We start from the raw sequence: 22,776 nt of genomic DNA on the forward strand, positions 1-22,776 counted from the left end.
ACCCAAGTGGCATACACAAGTTTTCTTTTCTTTTAAAAGTGCAGATTTGCTTGTCTCGTCTGTCTGTTGGATTTCTTTTTCTTTTTTTTTGGTTGTGTCTTTGTGTTGAGAATGTGAGAAATGTGGGGTTGGTTGAATGGGAAACAGCTAGCTAGCCACAGCCCCTGGCCAAAACCTACACCATTGCATCATGGGAATAGCCACAGTCCGGACAGGTATTTGGTCCACGCTTTGAAAACGGATAATCACCATAAGAAACATGATGATAATGGTTTGTGTTTGAGGTTAAGGTTATATGCGAGGTCTCCAGTAAGGTCAGGGTTATATTAAACGTTCGGTTGACAGTTTTTAGCTGAAAATTAGGACGAGGTTTGGCTTTGCATCTTGGTCAACAAGCGAAAACCCAAATCACTTCTTTCTCTCTCGCTCTCTCTGCTCTTCCTTGCTTTTCCTCTCTTTCTCTCTGCATTTCTCTCTCCTTTTTTACATGTGGGAAGGCAGCCAGAGAGAGCAATGTATTTTCTTCTGGATGAACTCTCCCTGTGGCCTCTGTGTTCAGTCATCTCACTCTGCCTCTACTCTCTTTTTCACTTCTTCCACCCTGACAGATCTATCTATCTATCTATCTATCTATCTATCTATCTATCTATCTATCTATCTATCTATCTATCTATCTATCTATCTATCTATCTATCTATCTATCTATCTATCTATCTATCTATCTATCTATCTCTTTCACTTTTAAACATAACCCTCTCTCTCTCTCTCCTTTATTTTAAAACATAACTTTCTTGTATGTCTCTCTCTCTCTCTCATCAATCGATCTATCTTGCTTTTAAACATAATCTTCTGTGTGTATGTGTCTGTCTCTCTCTCATCAATCGATCCATCTCTTTTAAACATAACCCCCCCTCTCTTGTAAACATAATCGTGTGTGTGTGTGTCTCTCTCTCTTTCTTGCTCTCTTAAAATTAACCCTCTTGTCTGTCGCTCTCTCTCGTCCACAGATCAGAATACGAGACCCTAACCAGGGTGGCCGGGACATTACCGAGGAGATTATGTCCGGTGGCCGCAGTGGCTCCACCCCAACCCCTCCACAGGCTAGCGACGACGTCCCGCAGGTGAGCTACCATTTATGACCACTTCCTATACACACACATACTTCCTGTACGCGTCTATGCTTTAAGCAAGTGGCTTGTCCTTCCGCATTCCCGTTTTGCGCTCTGATTGGCCACGCACGTTTCTGGTCATGTGACATGTGCGCCCAATAGCGTGACGAGCTGCGTCTTTGCCCATTTCCGCGTCGAACAGCCTGCAAACTACCTGGCGTTCTATCGCCATGCTCTAAGACAAACTCTAACCTTAACCAACTTCGAAAGAGTGCCTAAGCTTAACCGTCGAAAGAACTTGCCGTCACGCTCTAAGACAAACTCTACCCATAACCAACTTTGAAAGAGTGCCTAAGCTTAACCGTCCAAAAACTTGGCGTCCCACGATTGGCGCACATGTCACATGACCAGAAACGTGCGTGGCCAATCAGAGCGCAAAACGGGAATGCGGTAGGACAAGCCACTTGCTTAAAGTATAGAAGCTTCCTGTACACACACGCTTCCTATACATACACATACTCACATACATGCATATACACATACATGCACCGTCATCACATTTTACCTGTAGTCTGCCAAGGCGCCAGTTTAATGTTTGGAGTCAATGGAAATTGCATGTAATGAGGCCAATATTGACAAAACGTGGCGTGGAACTGCTGATCCAGGGTCGTTATTTTGTCTTTCAAGTTTTCCATTCTGAGCAGTCGAGATAAAACAGCAGATTAGAACTTACATCGGACTGCTTTTAATTTTTACATTTCACAAATACAGCAGCATTTCAGCAGTGCTGGTCTTGGGTATCGGTACAGTATCGGCACCAACTCCTGTATGTGTAGGATAGACATTCTCTATCGCACCAGCCAGAAACATAATCTGGGAAGAAAACACTTTTTTTCCAGTGTTGGTACGGCACGATGTACGGCACCCAATGTAGTAGATGACGGGGGGAAACATAGCGGCTACCAAGCTCGCGAGTGGTATTTGTCTGGTGTGTTTTTCCCCCTCTCCTAGTGTAATGGTAAAGTCTCACTGTGGATGTGTTGTCATATCTCCGGTTGTGTGTTTTTCTGTCCCCGTCAGGCCATATCTAGATCAGAAAGTCCAGTGGTGTTCCAGGCCAATGGTGAGAAGGTGACACCTGCCGCAACGCCACAAGCCACAGTCAGACCAGGTGAGTCTGTCTTGCGCACTTGGCTTACCGAGTTGACCCGGTACACTATAGGTTATCGGTTGGCGGAGATGCTGAAAACCTAGACTACTTTGGGTGGTAAATGGATACTCAACCCATTATGGGAATGCCACCCATTTTCTTTAGATAATCGACATACCACATGTTCTTCCTGTGCCCCCGGGACGGTTCAGTCAGTATTTTAACTCTCACTCTCGCTCTCTCGCTCGCTCGCTCTCGCTCTCTCTCCTCAGCTAGAAATCAGAGAGAGAACCCTACTATTAGTGATGTAACTGGGATGTAAGATCTAGGGCTGCTCAATGAATACTGCCCTGACTTTATGAGGCCATACATTGTTTGTGTGAGCTCTTGCACCCAAAAGAGGTAGTTTATGAGTATGGTTAAGATCTTCTAGCAATGCTAGAATCCTCATTTTGGTGTAAGAGTTCACACAAAGGTTTCTATGGCCTCGAAAATCAGAGTCCCGTTCATTATCTATGGAGCAGCCCCAGATCTTCATCGATTGGAAGGTTCTCTCTGATTTCTAGCTTCAGGAGAATGTGTTCACAAATACCGATTTGAACTGTCCTGAGCAGACATTAAAGCATTCCGTCTCCAGACGTATTTCCGTCAATTTGATTGGGGAGATCCGTCCATTTGATTCGCAGTCTGACGGAATTGGCTACCTTGGTATAATATGATTTGTAGATGCATACAGATTTAAACAAAATTGAGCCAATCAGAGGCGCCAAATAGCATTTTTTTTCTATCGCGCCGCCCCAAGCAGAGTCATCACTCAGCGACCCGAGAGACAGGACGCTGTTCGCTCCGCGGTTGCAGCTGGAGGGCTATTGGAGTGACATGATTTGCGAGGTCTGAGAGGTCTGTCCGTCACATGGCGGCTAACAAAATAGTCATGTAAAATAATTAAAAACTCCGGTGTGTTTTGGTTTTACGACAGTCGTCTTTTTTGCAGCGTCGCGCATCAACTCTCCTTGTTTACAGACGTCACAGCCACCACGCTGCGTGCACTCGCTGCTATACCGATTTAGCTAACGTGAGCTAATGGCGTCGGTTAAATAGAAGGAGTAAGCCGGCCACTAAAAAGAAAAACCACAGCGGTTTTCTCAGACGAAAAGGATGAGCAGCACCACCCAACAAAAGAACGTTTCGAGTGGAAGTTTGAAGATAGCGGTGTTTCAAGAGACTGGCTCTGTGTGCCGCAAGTATGTAAAAAAAAAAGAACGGAAACAACACATTTGTCATTGTCGTGTTAACAGTTACTTCACAGTACAAATACGTGAGTCCCCTGTTGTGGTTGTGAGTCACCTTTATTAGCTTAACTCCGTAGCAACATCACACAGGTGTATCTGTGTAGACAGTCCCCTCTCCATCGTATATTCTCTCCCCACCGTATGTATCTTTTTCTACCCCCCCCCCCCCCCCCCCCCCCCCTCCTAATGTACAGTCTCCTCCCCATCATAATGTATATAATCTCTGTTAGGATCTATGGCTAACATTGATTACTGTATATTTGCATATCATATATGTCACAAATGTAACATTACCTGTAGTATGTCCCTACTATGCCATAAATGTCATGATGTCAATGTTGTGTAATGTCATAAATGTTACTATGAATTGAAAATGGGGGACCCTGATGATGTAAACAAGACTAAAGTCTTTCTCTGGTGTGCATCCCCTTAACAAAGATGTTTGTCTTGTTTACATCATCAGGGTCCCCCATTTTCAATTCATAGTGACATTTATGACATACACAACATACATGACATCATGACATTTATGACATAGGGACATACATGACTTACAGGTATATAGTACTGTTACATTTGTCACATATACGATATGCAAATATACAGTACTGTTACCCAGAGATCCTAACAGTAAATATATACATATGATGAGGAGGAGACTGTACATTAGGAGGAGGGGGTGGGTGGGTGGAAAAAAATATATACAAACGGTGGGGAGGAGACTGTCCATTGTTGTTGTGGCATAATTGCGAAATGTGTTTAGTCCCTTGTTTGTATGATAACAAGCCATTTAGTTCATGGTTCAAAGTAATGGGAAAGGGGTGCTAGCTCGCCATCAATCAGAAGCTAGCCACAAGACTTGCATTCAAGCCTCCCTGCCTGGCACAACAACCACAACAGTAGAGTCTATAGTCACAGTCAGGACAGTAGCTCTACAAGTAGGCTCCCTTAAAACGCTAACGCTATTAAAAAAAAATGCAGTGGAGGTTAAAATAAGAATATGACTTGGCCTGAAAAAAGGTTCAGTCAGGAGAATTTTTTTTGCTTTAATCCATGCCTGAGGCACAGGAAGAACATAATGTGAATTCTTAAAATGTGTTTCCGGGTTTGTTAAGAAGCCTGTTTGGAATTGTCATTTTTGTCCTTTCAACAAGCCCTTGTTTGGGTTGTTGCTCCAGTGTTTGGGTTTTTCAGGTTTTTTAATTTAGTAGCACTTGTTGTCAGTGGGGACTCATGCTATGTGTTTTAAATATCAACGGAAGGACTTGTTTTAAAACATGGTTAACTTGAAGGACTTGGAATATTAGGGGTGAGAATCAACAGAGGCAGGATATTATCACAATACTTAAGTCACAATATGATCGTTTTGCAATTTTACAGTATATTGCGATTTATTACCATTTTCCAATAGCAAATTATGTCTCCAACGGAAGGCTTTGTCAACATCTGAAATACAAATATGTATACAATCTGTTTTATCTAATAAGATAATGTTTTTAATCTGTTCACCTCACTTCTATAATCTTTATTGCAATAAAAAAAATTATCGATCCTTGACGTTTACGATATATTGCCACCAATATTATTTTCATGATACTATGCTGTATCCATTTTCCTCCAAATCCTATTCAATAGGATTTTACAACATGGTGGACTTAACCTCCATATTTTCAGAAGATTCGCCTAAAAGTACATATCCAAGTAAATGGAAGATTGCTCCACTTCTACAAGGTCCATTTGCACGTTCTTGGTATCTAGGGACATCTATGGATGTCGGGGAATGTATTCCCAGTGTCAGAAATATTGTGTCTGTTACTATGCTTGAGTAAATTGTAATGAACTAAAGGAGAATATATATTATTATTGTTTTTCTTTTTCATCTTTGATGGTGAATAAGGTTTTGAATATGATCTTAGAACATGGTTAACTTTTATTATATGTAGACACCCTTTTATCCACATTGACTTCTACTAACTAAAAATAAACAAATAAGCAAATATATTGTGCAATTTCTTGTCAAATTATTCACCACATTTGATCAAGTGCATTTTGGATTTATGAGTTATGATGTTTGTTATGATGAAACTGATGAGGTCTTCTTGAAACGAGGATTATCAATTTTAAGATGGAAATGCTCCTTTTGAAGATACAGGGGCGTCTTTCCTTTAGACGGTTAGCTACTAAAACATGTCATTCTTCTTAAATGTTGCAAATTGCTGTTCATTTATTAATGGGACAAATCTTTAGTGAAGTGTGGTTTCCATATGAAAGGGGAGATGACTTTGTGCTGGCAATGGATGGTTTTATAAACTTGTATTCAAGTAGAGGTGATGGGTATTGATTCTGTCTTTGTTTTAACTGCCAGATGACAGAGGGAAGCCCACACCCCCTCCTCCATCGAAGACCCCTGAACTTACAAAGAGCGAACCCACCCCTGCAGAGGCCAGCCCCCCCACCACGGACATTAAAACCCCTCCCCCCGCGCCACCTTCAGACACGCCCACCCTCCCGAGTGACGCCTGTGTCGACACTACTCCCTCCCCCCTCCCCAGCGCTCTGGTCGCTGACGTGATGGACGCCCCTCCGCAGCCCCGGGACACCACTACGACCGCGCCCTTGGCTCCCGAGGTGCCCGCCTACCCCGCGCCCCTCCCCGACCCCCTCCCCTTTTCCGCCACAGCACAGGACAAAACAGACAAGGAGGACAGGGAGGAGGCCAAGGAGGAGGATGACGAGAAAGAGGAGGAGTCTGAAGTGTCCACCTCCTCCGCGTCTCCTGCAGCCACACCCGCCCTGCCCTCCACTAATGGCGTGTCAGAGGCGGAGCCCAAGGAACTGTCCGTCGGTATGGCCTCCTGTCACTCGGAGGCCCCTCTGGAGTCTCCCATCGCCCAGCCTGAGGAGCTGCGCCTGCCCAACGGCCTGCCTCTGCCCGCCCCCCGGGACCCCGAGGCGCCTGCCACCCGCTCGGCCGAACACCACGACAGTCCCATCGCCGAGCCTGACGTGGCCCAGTCGCTCGCTGCCGTGTCACCGGTGCCTGTTGCTCGGGCGTCACCGGCGCCTGTCATCCAGGCACCACCCGTAGTCCCGGCGACACCGGCCGTCCCAGCGACGCCTGTGCCCGCTGTCCAGGAAACACCCATGCCCGTTGTCCTGGCGACGCCTGTGCCTGTTGTCCTGGCGACGCCCGTGCCTGTTGTCCCGGCAACGCCTGTGCCTGTTGTCCCGGCAACGCCCGTGCCTGTTGTCCTGGCGACGCCCCTGCCCGCTGTCCCGGCGACGCCCCTGCCCGCTGTCCCGGCGACGCCCCTGCCCGCTGTCCCGGCGACGCCCCTGCCCGCTGTCCCGGCGACGCCCGTGCCCGTTGTCCCGGCGACGCCCGTGCCCGTTGTCCCGGCGACGCCCGTGCCCGTTGTTCCGGCGACGCCCGTGCCCGTTGTCCCGGCGACGCCCGTGCCCGTTGTCCCGGCGACGCCCGTGCCCGTTGTCCCGGTGACGTCCGTGCCCGTTGTCCCGGCGATGCCTGTGCCCGTTGTCCCGGCTACGCCCGTGCTTGTTGTCCAGGCGACACCAGTGCCCGTTGTCCAGGAGACACCCGCACCCTCTGCGGTCCAAGAGACCGCTCCCCCTGTCGCCTCTGAAGCCAAGGTGGAGCCCCCGACGCCGCTACCGCCTGTTGCCAAGGTGGAGACAGCTGCTCCCGTGGAGATCGTCGCTGCAGCCGCTGCCCCGGAGACGGCCCCCACCCCTCCCCCTCCTGCAGCAGAAGAGAGGGAGGACACCCTGGCAGCCACGCCCACTACCGGGGAGACTACTATGCAAGGTTGGTCTGTCTTCAAGAAGCCTTCACCAGCGATGATGTTGTTATAAAGTCACAGCATGTTTCTCAAATGATAGAGGATAGGGGTGTAACGGTACGTGTATTCATCCCGCAAATTTACGGTACGGTACGCGCAGCCATACGAAGAATACGTCTCATACCACTATGTGAAACTAGGGTTGCACATTTTACAAATCTATGTTCAATATCTTTACTTTACACTGGCTTACATTGATCTTTAACACTTTGGATGCCGGCAACGTGTTATGTCGTTATTTCGCCCCGCCCGTTGAATGCCGACGACGCTAATTATCATTTTTTATTTTTATTAGCGATCTGAATTCATATTTCATCAACCGAGTCTCCCGTTGGTACAGCAGCCCCTCTAGGAGCTCCGTTGGGAAAATACCGCCCCCTATCGTCTATCCCTGTGTAACTGCAGGCCATTCGATTACACAGGTCGATGGGTGGGGGGGGAGCCTACTGGCTCCACTATGCTGGCGAGCCGTCTGATCAAGAGGGAAGTGATAGCGAGACGGAAAGCAGCCTGGAATATATATTTACAGCAGCCAATAATCAATCAATAAACGCGATCGATATTTGGAATGGCGATCAGGAATTGGAATAATCTTTTTGGAGAACATCTGTTGTAAGGTAAGGAGTCTGTTACCAGTTTTAGGATAATCTGCTGTTTTCACTGAGATATCAACGTGTCCCGTATGTGTGTGTGATGTTGAGGAAATGAGGTAATCGATTTCTCAACCCGCTTCTATAGCGTGCATAAGTACACATATACTATCGATAATCTAGCGTTTATTTGAAAACTATTCATAAATAGGCCGACAAATGACAACGTGTCTAGTGTATTCGAGAATATTCCAGTAAATGCCGTTTATGACGGAATCTTTATATTTTCCGGAAATTCTCGAGAAAACGATAGCTTTTCGAAATGCTATAAAACGGAAATGAACCGATTTAAAAAAAAAAAGAAAAAAGAAAAAATTAAAACATAGATTATGCGTTTTTAACACTATCATTGAAGTGGATGCTGGCATCCAGGGACGTTAATCAAAGGCACTGAAAGTTGAATATTAAACTTGTATTGCCAAATATAGATGACGAATAAAACGTTGAAGCTTAGGCACGATGACAAGCGGACAGAACAAATTAACAACGCACACTGACACTCGGCTCTCCCCTCCTCCCCTCCCGTTTACTACAGCCTATGTGTCCCTAAAACAAAACCATGAATCAATTATATGTTGTAACACAGCAGGGTCATTACAATTTTACAGTTTTCTTGTTCGCCCAATAATGGTAACCAATGGAAAGACACACACACTGTGGCGAACACACATGTTAACTTTCTCCTGCAGACTTTCTCACAGCTGATTGGAGAAGAAAAAAAAGCACTACCGTACATACTTTTCTGGACTGATCATCTGAGCTCCTCCAGTTGCTGCTACTGTGTTTAAATCCTATTGATAAATCCTCTGCCATTGTTGTGTAACGTCATCTGTTCTCTATTCTTCTTCAGTCTCAGCTTCACATGAAGTTAAATCCTCTCTACAAGTGAAACTAAGTTGTTGCATAAGTTGTTAAGGGGGCAGTAGGCAATTAATTTACTCAGTGGATTCCTGAACACAGAATGACACCAGTATCACTGACTACCACGGCAAGCCTATAGAATATTATTCTATTTAATAATAATAATTCTAATAATTCTTATAAATATATAATAATAATTATAAATATTCTTTTGCTGTTGTACCGAACCGTGACCCCAATACCGAGGTACATACCGAACCGTGGCTTATGTGTACCGTTGCACCCCTAATAGATGAGCATTCTTTTAGATTGTTAGGATCTAGACTGAATTCCAATCCCCCCAATAGCCTTAAGCGCTGTATGAGTGTGGAAGAAGAAAAATATATGTACAGTATCAGTACATTTTTACAAATTCTTTTTTATTTGTCCTCTGCATTTAACCCATCCCACCAGTTAGGAGCAGTGGACAGTCACAGTCCAGCATCCAGGGACCAACATCAGCCGCAATATATATATATACCTATAGTTTTGATGAGGAAGCTGCTGTTGGCAGTGCACTGATGACAAGTATTTGTAATCATGTGTAATTTATTGAATCTTCCACCAAGAAGCAGTGAGCAGTGGTAACGACTTCCCCATCCTCCCTTTCAACCGTCCCTACTGGCTGATTGATAACCACCCCATCTGACATGTACTCGCTCATCTGAACATTCCATCTGAGTTGAACCCCTGGATTAGGAAAGGTGAAAAACTGTGCTTACCTCCTCCCGCTCTGTAGCTGCTGTGTCCGTGCCAAAGAAGAAGAGGAAGATGAAGGAGCTGAACAAGAAGGAGGCTGTGGGAGACCTCCTGGATGCCTTTACAGAGGTGAGTGTGGTGTTGTTATTTTACCTGTGTGCCGGCGGTGTTTTGCCTGTTTAATCTTCAAGACGTTTTCCTACGGTTATGGCAAAACCTAGGAAGAAATCGTGGAATTTGAAGGTGTATGTCTTCCAGTCCTGGAAACGTGATGAAATATCTTGGTAAATCTATTGTTTTTATTTATTTAATCATAATTTAACCAGGTTATTCCTGTTGAGATTCAAATCTCATTTAAAATTTGGCCAAGAAGGACAGCCGTACATGAAACGCAACATGAAACTCATCAACAGTCTAAAACAGTCAACAGCTAAAAGTGCAATACAACAAACATGCATAGGAAAAATAAAATCACTATCAATAGACATGGTCTTGATCTATAGACTTTACAATGTCTTTAAAATTCAGTGAGAAACTAGGTCCTGGAGTTGAAGCTCATCCTCAGGTTATTCTGAGCAGATTGTGCAGAAAACATAAAGGCCTTCAGGATCATGAGCACAGTGTCCTGAGACATAAAGACAGATAAATAACAGGAGTCTACCTAGAACGGCCTTATATACTACTAAACTCCTTACTGTCCTCTACTATCATGTACTCTTCCTAATATGTGACTAGCCGTAGACAGTAGGAACTTGTTGAGGCCTCTTCAAATATATATATATATATATTTTTTTTTACATATTATGAAAGTACAGATTCATACCTTCATTCATACTTTTCAAGCTACTTCCTATGAATCATGGTGATTATCACAAAACCTAATCAGAGAAAATGGCCTTGACATTTTTACACTTAGTGTTAAAAAACTACAACCCTACCCAGAATGCATTGTTTTCCATGGCCCCCTCTCTCTCTGGGGGCAATTAACACCTTGCTGCGTTCTAGTCAGGCTCTTTTGTTATGTCAATGACTCTGTCTTGTGGCACTGTAAACACAACACCCATGAAGGAAAAGTCATGATAGTTTATTTAATTTAGTGTGGTAGTGAAAGGTTAACCTTCTGTAGTGTGGTAGTGAAAGTTTAACCTTCTGTAGTGTGGTAGTGAAAGTTTAACCTCTGTAGTCTTGTAGTGAAAGTTTAACCTTCTGTAGTGTGGTAGTGAAAGGTTAACCTTCTGTAGTGTGGTAGTGAAAGTGTTAACCGTATGTAGTGTGGTAGTGAAAGTTTAACCTTCTGTAGTGTGGTAGTGAAAGGGTTAACCTTCTGTAGTGTGGTAGTGAAAGGGTTAACCTTCTGTAGTGTGGTAGTGTGGTAGTGAAAGGTTAACCTTCTGTAGTGTGGTAGTGAAAGGTTAACCTTATGTAGTGGGAGGGGGGTATGTGGGTATACTTGTGTACACTTGTGGAGAAAGGAACCTGACTTGTAGAGGCTAGAGATGCCATAGAGATGCACATTTCATGCATATAGACTAGTACACACACACACACACACACAAGATGTGTGACATGGCTTGGTTTCATGTTTTGAGGTACCTTCAATTATCTAAATAATACATACATACTCTATCTAAATTAGCCCTTTCCTGTGTGAGTGTTCCGTCTGGTCATAATCACTGATATTATAGATGGAAATAGATGAAATATTATTGTCCCAGAGGCCAAGTGAGTAGGCTCTGGCCAGAGTATCAATGAAATACGTTGCATGCTCAGCGCTGTGGAATGAAGGAAATGCACATTCTAATGTGAATGGAATTGGAACGTTTTTGTCTAGGCTCGGGACAGATCTATGAATGAACTACGTTGCGCACACACACGACGCTGTGGGATGTAATGAAACGGTAGTCTACAAGGAAATTCGCTTCCCTAAACTCCCTAAGGGATCGGATTTGGATGTTATTCTTTGAAGTTGTTACAAATGGAACAGTCTTTCCCCGCGGAACACAAGTTACTTAACGTTACACAGGTCGCGCTATGCATGCTTAGCTTGCTAACGTTAAGATGGCAGTGTAACTTAATGTTACACTATGCATGCTTTTTTCGAACGCTTCGTTCTCTCCGCTATGATGAAAGCAGAGCTCTCTGTCTGTGTCTGCTTTCGCACCTCTCAAGTACCCTGTAATGAATGAGCTGTAATGAACAGGCGCCCACACACACCAGACCACACCCCCTCAGAGGCTCCGCTGAGCTCCCCGCAAGTGTAGTCTTTTCCCAATGTTTCTGAATACATACTGTCGGACAAAATAACAATAATTAACTCATTTACAAGTTGTATTAAGTTTTGCAAATAAGGAAACAGAGAGAACATTTCAAAGCAGTCAAAAATGCAATATTTCTATTTTGATTTATTTCTGAAATGCGAGACATTTTCGCGATTTCTGAGGAATGTAACCTGCCGCACCAAGTCGGGTTTGGTCACGCCGCGTCACATATACTAACATGTCTCTACTACTATGCACTCAACACTGTAGCACTCAAGTTTCAACACTTTGATGAACATTGTTACTCAGCTGATAAGAGTTGTGCCTTTCCTGCTGACTTCTCGTACAGAACTTGTAAGTCGCTTTGGATAAAAGCGTCATCTAAATGGCTAAATGTAAATAGCAGTAACTAAGTCGATGTGATGACAGAGCAGAAGAACAATATACACTGATGACTGAGAAGTCTACAGGTTGTAATGGACCTCAACGCTTCATGATACACAGTATCCAGCATATGAAGACAATGAACTGATTATGTACCATTACTGATTCTACACTGATTTATGTATCACCATAAATCAAGAACAGGCAAATATGTAGCTTCAACCAGTCTTCATCTGACATCGAGAGAACGTAGTTAGTTACCTTAAGTTGAAGGAACAATAACCCAGGTGCCACATTTCCGGATTGTAACAGCTGTCCAACACGAGCCCAGGGACATTTCACTGTCCAACACGAGCCCAGGGACACACTGTCAACACGAGCCCAGGGACACACTGTCCAACATGAGCCCAGGGACACACTGTCCAACATGAGCCCAGGGACACACTGTCCAACACGAGCCCAGGGACACACTGTCCAACACGAGCCCAGGGACACACTGTCCAACATGAGCACAGGGACACTGTCAACACGAGCCCAGGGACACACTGTCCAACATGAGCCCAGGGACACTGTCAACACGAGCCCAGGTCACTGTCCAACACGAGCCCAGGTCACTGTCCAACACGAGCCCAGGGACATTTCAAATCAGATATTCAGTCCAGAAAAGACACGTGTCCTGGAAATGTTGCAATATAACGACATTATATATATATAATATAATGAAAAAATGTCATGGAAAAGTGATTGATAGGAAACATTTATTGTAAACCGCACCATCCACTAATCTCCCTCACCTGAATTCTCTCTCCACCCCCCCCCCCCCCTAAACAACCATCCTCTCTCACCATCAGGAGCTGGTGGTGGAGGCTCCAGAGCCAGAACCCACCCCGGCCCCCCCAGCTCCGGTGGCCCAGGCCCCCACCGCGGCAGCCCCTCCCACTGCTGAGGAGGCCGACCTGACCTGGGAGGACAAGGAGGACAAGGAGGGCAAGCAGGACGCAGAGAACATCAAGCCGGAGGACCCCAAGTCACCCACCGACAAGAAGTACCAGTACAAAGAAGGTTGGTCTTTCCCCGCGATCAGAGCGTGTATCTGTGGTGTGTGTGTGTGCCGTGTCCCGTTGGTTGCGATCAAAGCATGGAGGGGCGGCTCCCCCCCCCCCCCCCTTTCATGCATCCATGATTAAACATAATACCGATAACCTAGCGTTGATTTCAGATTGATTATTGATCCAGGCGAGGAATGGCATGATTTATAGTGAAATGCAGTAAAACGCTGTTTGGCGGAGTTTCCTGGGATTACACAGAATTACTCTGAAACTATACTCATATTCACCACGGTATAAAACGGGAATGTATTGATGAAGAAATTATCTGTTTTTTGCATCTTGACCATAAGAAACTCAATGACAATCGACTATCATTAGATCCATAGCTATAATATTTAATATAGTTTTAGCACTACTAACACCGGCATGTACCCCCATTTCATTACAGCGCTGGCACAAACGGCCATACGCCCACAGCGACCTCTGGCGTCCAATGAGTTAATGGAGAAGTTTCTAATTGACCTTGTGAGCATATTATATACGATTCTAATTTCTCATGAAGGGACATAACATATTAGTATTAGCCTATTAACACTTTCAGTGCTACGGGTCCGGTGCCCCGGAACCCCGTTGCGTGCGAACGCCCACTTCAATGATAGAGCTCTCATATTTGCGAACGCATAAACTATATCTTAAATTATGGCTATGTGTATAATATGGCCGTCGCTTATCGATGACTTGTTTGCAGTCAACATTGTCGAAACGGATTGTTTTTTAATCGGTTCATTTCCGTTTTATACCATTTTGAAAAACTCGTTTTTTGAAAGTTTCAGGAAAATATAAACATTCTGTGATAATCGCCCTTTAGTGGAATACACTGGAATACACAAAAAACGTTGTAATTTTTCTGCCTATTTATGAATCGTTTTCAAATAAACGCTAGATTATCGATAGTATATTTGTACTTATGCACGCTATAGAATCGGGCTGAAAAATCGATTATCCATTTCCTGATCAGCACACACACACACACACACATAGGGCCCACGTTGATATCTCTGTGAAAAAAGCTCTGATTATCCCATGACTGGTAAAATAGATTCCTTACCTCAGATCAGATGTTCTCCAAAAAGATGATTCCAATTCCTGATCGCCATTCCAAATATCGATCGTGTTTATTGATCCAACGCTGGGTGGTCGAAACACTGATTCCACACTGTTCTGATGGTCCACAATAAATCCGATCGGCTCAAGTTACATGCCTGAGAAGTAAAATGTGGAAGCAGGATTATTTAAAAAAAATGTCATGCGTTTCATTCAATCCAATCCAAAGGGGTGCAGTACCATAGGGAGAGACGATAGGGGGCGGTATTTTCCCAATGGAGCTCAGAGAGAGTTCCAGTGGTAACGTGAGGCTAGATTGATGAAATATGAATGGAAATCGCTAATAAAAAAAAAACTAGATCTCTCGTCGTTGGCACTGAACGGTTGGCATGAACTAACGAGAAATCTCGTCGTTGGCACTCAAAGTGTTAATAAAGCTTCTAATGTCTCATGAAGGGACATAACATGATATTAGTCTGTTATTAAAGCTTCTAATGTCTCATGAAGCCACATAACATGTTATCCTGTTATTAAAGCTTCTGATGTCTCATGAAGCCACATAACATGTTATCCTGTTATTAACTCATTGGACGCCAGAGGTCACTGTGTACCGTGTGGTAAGAAGGCCACCGCTTTAAAGAATAGGAATACATGGCGGTGTTTGCAGGGCTCAAACTATATATATATAATAGCTATGGATATAATACTATTGCCCATTTGACATCGAGTATCTATCGTTCAATTTGTCAAAAAGAAATAATTTTTTCATCCATACATTCCCGTTATATACCGTCGTGAATATGAGTATAGTTTTAGAGTAATCCTGTCTAATCCCAGAAAACGACGCTGTTGTGAAGGGCCAGATTAAACCGAATATATATATTTATTTATATATATATATTTAATTGTATTTGTATATTCTCTAATATTCCCTGATATCCCTTGTATATTCCTTGTACAATATGCATTGAATATCCATTCTAGCCTACTGAACATCCCATAATAGTCTCCATTCTACTATTGGTCGAGACCTTGGTGCCAGGCTGCCATACCCCTCAGACCCAGTTCAAACGTACCGCTCCACATGTACGAACAAGTCCTAGTTCCGCGTAGGAATCTGGCTACCGCACCACTAATGGGACTATTTGTTCATAGTGCGTATATATACTGCGCTACTAAAGTAGGACTTCCTTTTCAGTCCAGTTTCTTACCCTCCAATAGAGTCACAGACGTAAAGCCTCCCCGCGACGCCACGTGTGGGAGTAAGGCCAAGTTCGCCTACCATCGGTATTGAGACATCGTGTATATTAATATTTGAATAGTCATATTTGGCACTATATCGTCGAGTTGGACGTAGTCTATTAAGCTAATAATAGTCTGTTAATATATAGTGCTTCGTGCGGTGAGAATACTACCGTAGTCAGTACCCCATCGTTTCGGGCAGAGAACTGGCTGCTTATCCAGGGTGGTTGACCCCACGTGAAGCTGCACCCGAGGAGCCCCAGAGCCGACGAGCGAGTGGACCTGTATACCGGATTATTCTACTGACGACAGCCCGCCTTCCCAGGCACGGATTATGCTTTGTATACTTTGATTATTCCATGGATAAAGACCCCCGACACTGCCGTGTGTTGGAACCCCCCCCCCCCTGGAGAGGACGCAAGGTGAGGAGACGCTCTGCAAGACGAGGTCGCTTCACGTCTCTCCTCCGTGGACCGGATGACGCCGGCCCACAAAGAGTCCACCTGCTTTCATCTGTGGTCCAAGGATCGCCGGCGCATTGAACGGCACTACAGTGGGTTCACCTGGGATACCCTTGGCCGGATGAGGCAGCCGGATTCTACCCCCCCCCCTCCTACTCCTGTCGGCCTACAAGCGACCGGATTAACCCCCCCTAGTGTGTCCAGTATATAATCATTAAAGTATCATTGCTGTTATTCCTTAAACTATTCCAGGTCGTATATGTACCACCTGCGCCTTCAGAGATTGGACATTCTCTATTGATATACCGACGAATACTCTTGCCATAAAAGTGCATACTAATTCCATTCATAAATGTGATTGATTTGATTAAGTGCTTGCTCTACACACCATCGCTGTGTAGAAATAAAGACCTATTTCTAATTCGTACATTTGTGTTGGATCCGTTTCATCTACGTGACAGTGTTCATCATAATATATTTATGCCGTGTACTGGGTGGCCGAATATTAAGTACAAAGGTAGTGGTAGTAAGTATCATATCTAGTAATACAGTCAGGGAATTGTACCCCTCAGTTACAGACGCTATGCAGCGTTTAGTGCATTTCACTAAAAACGTGGCGTTTCTCGCCTGTATCAACAATCAATCTGAAATCAACGCTATATTATCGGTATTATGTTTCATCATAAATGCATGATCGTTTTTCCATGCGTTGATCGCCACCAACGGAATACGTTACACACACACAGTACACACATACGGTCGGATCGCAGTGAATGGATTCTTGGATCAACGCAAGATTGATACCATATAGCCCTTACCTTGCCTAGGATGTACTCCAAAAAGAATATTCCAATTATCTGATCGCCATTCCAAGTATTGATGTCGATCGTGTTGCCAACATAATCCAGCAAAGAACATGAACCGGGAGTGCTTGATTCTCCTCAATCCATGCGTTATAAACGCTTGTCCTGCCCGACAAGGAAAACCTGGACCGGACATTTTAGATCGATGCACAGCCCAAGCCAGAGAGTTTCAAAGGATGTGCAATACCGGCGGCAGGCGGCGGTATTGGACGTTTGCGATCTCAGACCCATTCCCAATGATATCAGGCTCCCTGGATGGATAATCAATGGAAATAGCGAATAAAATAAATAACGACCAAAACCCGACTATACTCGGGTCTGGCGCCGAATGTCTCATACACTATCACAACACCCCTCCAGTCAGGTATTATTAGATTGTTAGTATATTTGGTGTAATAATTTTGGGGGAGGTTGCTAAGCGACAAAGATGCAGAAGTATATTTTTCAGACTCGCACACCCATCCCAAATTCCTCTTCTAATGCCTATTATTAATGATCATCCAGGGGGAGCTCTTCTTCTCGAGTCTAGGTTTATCTGGACAGCAAAAAACGTACCTTACTCCGGAATTTAAAACATTTCAAAGGTTTTTATTGGCATAAGTTCAATCCCTTTTACTCCACTGAATGAGCAAACTAAACTCCCTCGCAACCCCTGTCCTCCACTCCTCTCTTCCCCCTCCTCTCTCCCAGAAAAATGGAAGCCCATAAATCCGGAGGATAAGAAGACGTATGACAGGGAGTTCCTGCTGGGCTTCCAGTTCAAGTCCGCCAGCATGAACAAGCCCGAAGGCCTCCCGCCCATCAGCGATGTGGTCCTCGACAAGGTATGAGTTTCCCCCTGTGCAATGGTACATTAAAAAGGTTTCTACAGCTGAGTTCTGGAGATTTATGAGAAATTGGCACTAGCTCCCTGTTGACATTTGTCAGTAACAGCGGACGGATATTTTCTGTAAGTTTCTCCAACAAACATTCGGGTGTCATCAGCAAGGGCTGTGATCAGTACAATTGGCTTCTTAAAATCCTGAACCTTCCCTTTTAAGCCATGGAATAACTGCACACGGGATCACTGCAGAATGCATTTTCAGCTGTCTTAACAACATAAAACATATTGCATCATAAGTTGGTCATAAACATTAATTTATCCCTTCAGTACAAAATCACATTTTAGACACAAGGCATGGAGATATGTTTAATGAAAGGATCTCTGACATAATTTGGATATTATGAGTGAAGAAAGGTAGGTCAAATTTGTAAATTCAGCATTTTGCTAATCTTTTGGTTGCTGCAACATTTGTTGATATATATTCTTCTCACGGTCAGTGTGACCAGAAGCGTGACGATGCATGTTGGAACGGGTACCAGACCTTAGATGAACCCCAATCACGTTCAGTGACATCACAGACACCACGGTCTGGGGCGGAAAGTAATAATAATAACAATCATTTAGATCAGTACTCCCAAGGTCTTGGAATAGTTTCGAACATGCACTTTTTAAGTCTAGAAAATTATAGAAAGTATACTTTTCAGTCCCAATTCAAATATGATTACACATTTTATCTGCAAACAAAATCTTCAAAAGTTAATAAATTAGGAAGGCCTGAAGGAAGTATTGAATCATGAAATGGAATCCTGAGAATCGCATGTGATTTAAGTTCACTGTCATTGAACCAGGTTCACTCCTTTTTGTCTTGATTTCTACTTCTCTCTCTTGTTTCCTCCCTCCCTCCAGGCCAATAAGGCACCTCTGCGCCAGCTGGATCCCAGCCGCTTGCAGGGGATGAACTGCGGCCCTGACTTCACACCCTCCTACGCCAACCTCGGCAGGCCTGGCATGGGAGGAGGTGGCGGAGGAGGAGGAGGTGGAGGAGGAGGCGGTGGAGGAGGAGGAGGTGGTGGAGGTGGAGGAGGAGGAGGAGGAGGAGGAGGAGGAGGAGGAGGAGGAGGTGGGGGGAGAGGACCGGTAAGTCGCCCTCTCTGGGTGGGGGACACACACCTAAATCCATGCCGAAGAATTCGTCAATTTGACACCGACTGTGGCCTCGATTGTATCCCCAGAGGAATGGAATGATACTAACTGACTGAATCTCTCTCTCTATCTCTCATTTCCCACTTGTCTCTCTCTCGCTTCCTTGCCTCTTTCTTGTTTTTTTACCCCAACCCCTGTCCCTCTCTCCAAATACCTGGACCCCCCCACAGCCTCCAGGTATGGGCGTTGGCATGATGATGGGTGGCGGAACACGTCACTCCCAGCAGGGCAAGAGGAAAGAGCCACGGAAGATCATCACCATCATGTCGCACAGCGACGACGTGCAGCTCAACAAGGCAGAGAAGGCGTGGAAGCCTACGGCCAAGATGGCACCGGTGCCCAGGCGCGGTGTGGAGGAAGCCGGGGGCGCCGGCGGTGAGGAGAAGGACACAGAAGCCGAGACCGCAGAGCTGTTCAAGCGTGTGCGCAGTGTCCTGAACAAGCTGACGCCTCAGATGTTCCAGCAGCTCATGAAGCAGGTGACGGATCTGGATATCGACACAGAGGAGAGGCTGAAGGGAGTCATCGACCTCATCTTCGAGAAGGCCATCTCCGAGCCCAACTTCTCTGTGGCCTACGCCAATATGTGCCGCTGCCTTATCACGGTAAGAGGCGGGCGCATCGAGGTCCAACGTGTGCATTAGGGCTGAGCCCAAACGTTCGGACCTTTGTTAGTTACGATGGCATTCAAATCTTAATTAATGGGTTTGAATACCTTTTAATACCTTTTTTTTGTGAAAAATATATCAGAATGTGATATATCAGAATATCACAGTACTATGTTGTGTTTACAATAATTCTAAAGTCACGCACGAACACAGACACAACAACACAGTCTAGTCGATGATGAGGAGGGGTCACCATACATTATCAGGAAATGAATCAATCATGCAAAAAAGAGTTTAGTGACTTGCACTCGCCCGTCTTATTTCATAATACAACGTTTCCGAATGGACGTATATGCAGTGATGCTGAACTTTCCCAGCGGAACACAAGTTACTTAATGTTACACAGGTATGTTATGCACGTTAATTAAGTCAGACTAACACGTTTAGCTGGCTAACGTTAAGATAGCAGGAGCCGTCGGCCAACAAAGATGTTGTTTCAACAAATGGATTCACAAAATGGATTACCATCCAAAACGTTATTGAAGCCTCCCGTGACCAGTAAGTAGGTACTACTACTCTTAATAACGGCAGCAATATGCATTGCACATATGCGCTACGTTATATGCGTAAATAATGTGCGCTATGTGCCTAAAGTCAAGACTCGACAGTACTGAACCAGACAAATTATTTAGGAGCACATTTATTGCATGATTAAAAACAGATTGTACGAACATCCGTTCGAAAAACCCTGGCGAAGTTCGAATCTCAAACAGGCTTCGGGGACAGCTCTAGTGTGCATCAGGGTTGAGTTCAATTCACATTCATTCAATAAAGGAAGTGGATTCTCTTTCATTAGCAAATTGACTGGAGTTTTTTTTTTATAATTTATTTACTGGACACTGACAGTAGTAATCTGGTATTAAAAAGTCTTCCCCAGCATTTGATGCCATTCTGTCCTCCAGGTCAATCCCAGTGCATAGCGTCCAAACACATTGGCTTTTGCCATTGGCTAGTATTAGCATCACTGCTAACATTAGTTACCGTAATTCCTCTAATAGTAACCGGGTCTCAAATACAAGCCGGGTCTCTATTAATGGCCGGGTGTGCTCTTGAGCTAAGCAATTATAAGCCGGCCTCCTAATACAAGCCGGGTTACTAATATACTGAGCTGCATACTGAGCTAGTTACTTGATTTCACTTTGAAAACGTTGAAATGACCAGTGACTACCTGTAATTGCACTGTTTACTATTTCATACAGTACTTGGTTTCAATAAATGAACCCAGAGGGTTCAGAGGGTTCAGAGGGTTCAAACTGACACAAAATGTTGATTTATTCATTATGATCCGTTTGAAAATTTGAAATATAGGCCTCCCTCTTATACAGGCCTCCTCCTAATACAAGCCTGGTACCCGCTACAGTTGAAACAAATACAAGCCGGGGTTACTATTAGAGGAATTACGGTAATATACATTAGAGGTAACGTTGGTTACCAAATATGAATTAATGCTGGTGAAGGTTATCAAACATAATATTACAGAGCATTAAAACCTAACTTGGTTAATGTTTGCATTAGCAAGCATTTCGAAATACTGAAATACTTTTCAATTTCCTCACTCTTGTGTATTCAGTTAGTAGCTGACTGAACTGTAAACTGCTGTATCGCACTGTGGGGGTAGAGCGGGTTCCTCAGCACCACTTCACCTTCACACACATTACCAACGCCCATTTACACCTCCACCTAGGGCTGGGCGATATGGAAAAAAATCATATCGCGATAACGATATGATAATGTTATCATATTTCTCGATATCGATAATTATCGAATTGTTATAAGTATTTAAAAAAAAAAATTAACAACAGATGTATGTTTATTTTGCAGCAATTCTTTGTCATTGCCGCCATCTTTAGTGTTACATCCCCTCACACTCCAGTTCTCAGGCTGCAGCTGGTTTAAAAGCGAAAGTAAACCGGCTTCTCTGCTGGCTGTGGCTCCAGGGGAGTTGAACAGTTCTGGCTCTGCTCGTTTATTTTCGATCTTTTGGCGCTTTTTTGGTGGACAAACCACCGCACATGTGCACCGTGACTCGTGACTGGAGTCTAGTTCTGCTAGCACACATAGCCTACTGTGTACAGATGGTTTCAAACTGTATTTTAAATTAGAAAGCAAACAAAATAAATGGACAAGAGAAAAATAAATCTCAATTTGGTATTGTCATTTGGACAAGCAAAGCCATTACTTTAAGTTGCAGGCAAGAAAGACAAGTCTGTCCACCACCTCTGGTTTTAAAACTGCCCTGTTGCAGGTCACAAAAAGAAAAAAAATATATATAAAAAAAAAAACGATTTTTCGATTTTTTTTTTATTTCGATATTCGATATCGATTATTAAAATATATCGCGATATTTATCGTTATCGTTATATCGCCCAGCCCTACCTCCACCTCAGCAGTTGCTATCCCAAACCTAACCCCAGACATCTGTCTCCTCCTCCTCCTCAGCTCAAAGTCCCCACCACAGACAAGCCGGGAAGTACTGTGAATTTCCGCAAGCTGCTGCTGAACCGCTGCCAGAAGGAGTTTGAGAAAGACAAGGACGACGATGTGATCTTTGAGAAAATGCAGAAGGAGCTGGACGCTGCCCCGGAGGTATGACACTTGTGCTCCTTCTGGTGTAGAACCAAGGGGTGTGTCTAGAGAAGAGAGATCAGAGATCAGTTGAGCTCTTTCTGGTGGAGAACCAAGGGGTGTGTCTAGAGAATAGAGATCGGTTGGGAGTCAGAGGAATGATGTTTGCTCATTGAAATGCTAATACTGAACCGTCCCCCGTAAGGCCTCATTCAGATCAGATCCGACGGGGGGGGGACCGCAAATTCCCCCTTCTTCTGAATGGGGGGGGGGGGGGGGGGTTGCTTCTTCGAAAGGTTCAAGTTCAAGTTCAAGTTCTTTAATAGTTGTCATACAGAAGTACAGAATACTTTCATACAAAATGCTTCTTACTGTTACGCTCCAGAGACTGTGCTAGACAAGATAGTATCAAATAACATAATAACATGAATTTAGAAGAAGAAAATGAGGTCACAGTGTTCGGTATAGACATATGTACAATGTTCTGAGTTACCAT

General features: G+C 44.3%; 1 protein-coding gene across 1 annotated transcript in view; it reads left to right on the top strand.

Moving 5' to 3' along the window:
* Positions 1–22,776, top strand: part of eif4g1b (eukaryotic translation initiation factor 4 gamma, 1b) — a 153,324-nt gene that overhangs the window by 86,503 nt on the left and 44,045 nt on the right. Inside the window, exons 9-17 of the mRNA XM_084319380.1 lie at positions 1,008–1,121; positions 2,190–2,280; positions 5,917–7,377; positions 9,701–9,789; positions 13,154–13,364; positions 17,712–17,845; positions 18,751–18,910; positions 19,225–19,652; positions 22,155–22,301. Coding sequence (XP_084175506.1) covers positions 1,008–1,121; positions 2,190–2,280; positions 5,917–7,377; positions 9,701–9,789; positions 13,154–13,364; positions 17,712–17,845; positions 18,751–18,910; positions 19,225–19,652; positions 22,155–22,301 — 2,835 coding nt within the window. The remainder of the gene's footprint in view (positions 1–1,007; positions 1,122–2,189; positions 2,281–5,916; positions 7,378–9,700; positions 9,790–13,153; positions 13,365–17,711; positions 17,846–18,750; positions 18,911–19,224; positions 19,653–22,154; positions 22,302–22,776) is intronic.

The sequence above is a fragment of the Notolepis coatsorum genome, assembly GCF_963971535.1.
Source record: "Notolepis coatsorum genome assembly, chromosome: 1".
Taxonomy (NCBI): domain Eukaryota; kingdom Metazoa; phylum Chordata; class Actinopteri; order Aulopiformes; family Paralepididae; genus Notolepis; species Notolepis coatsorum.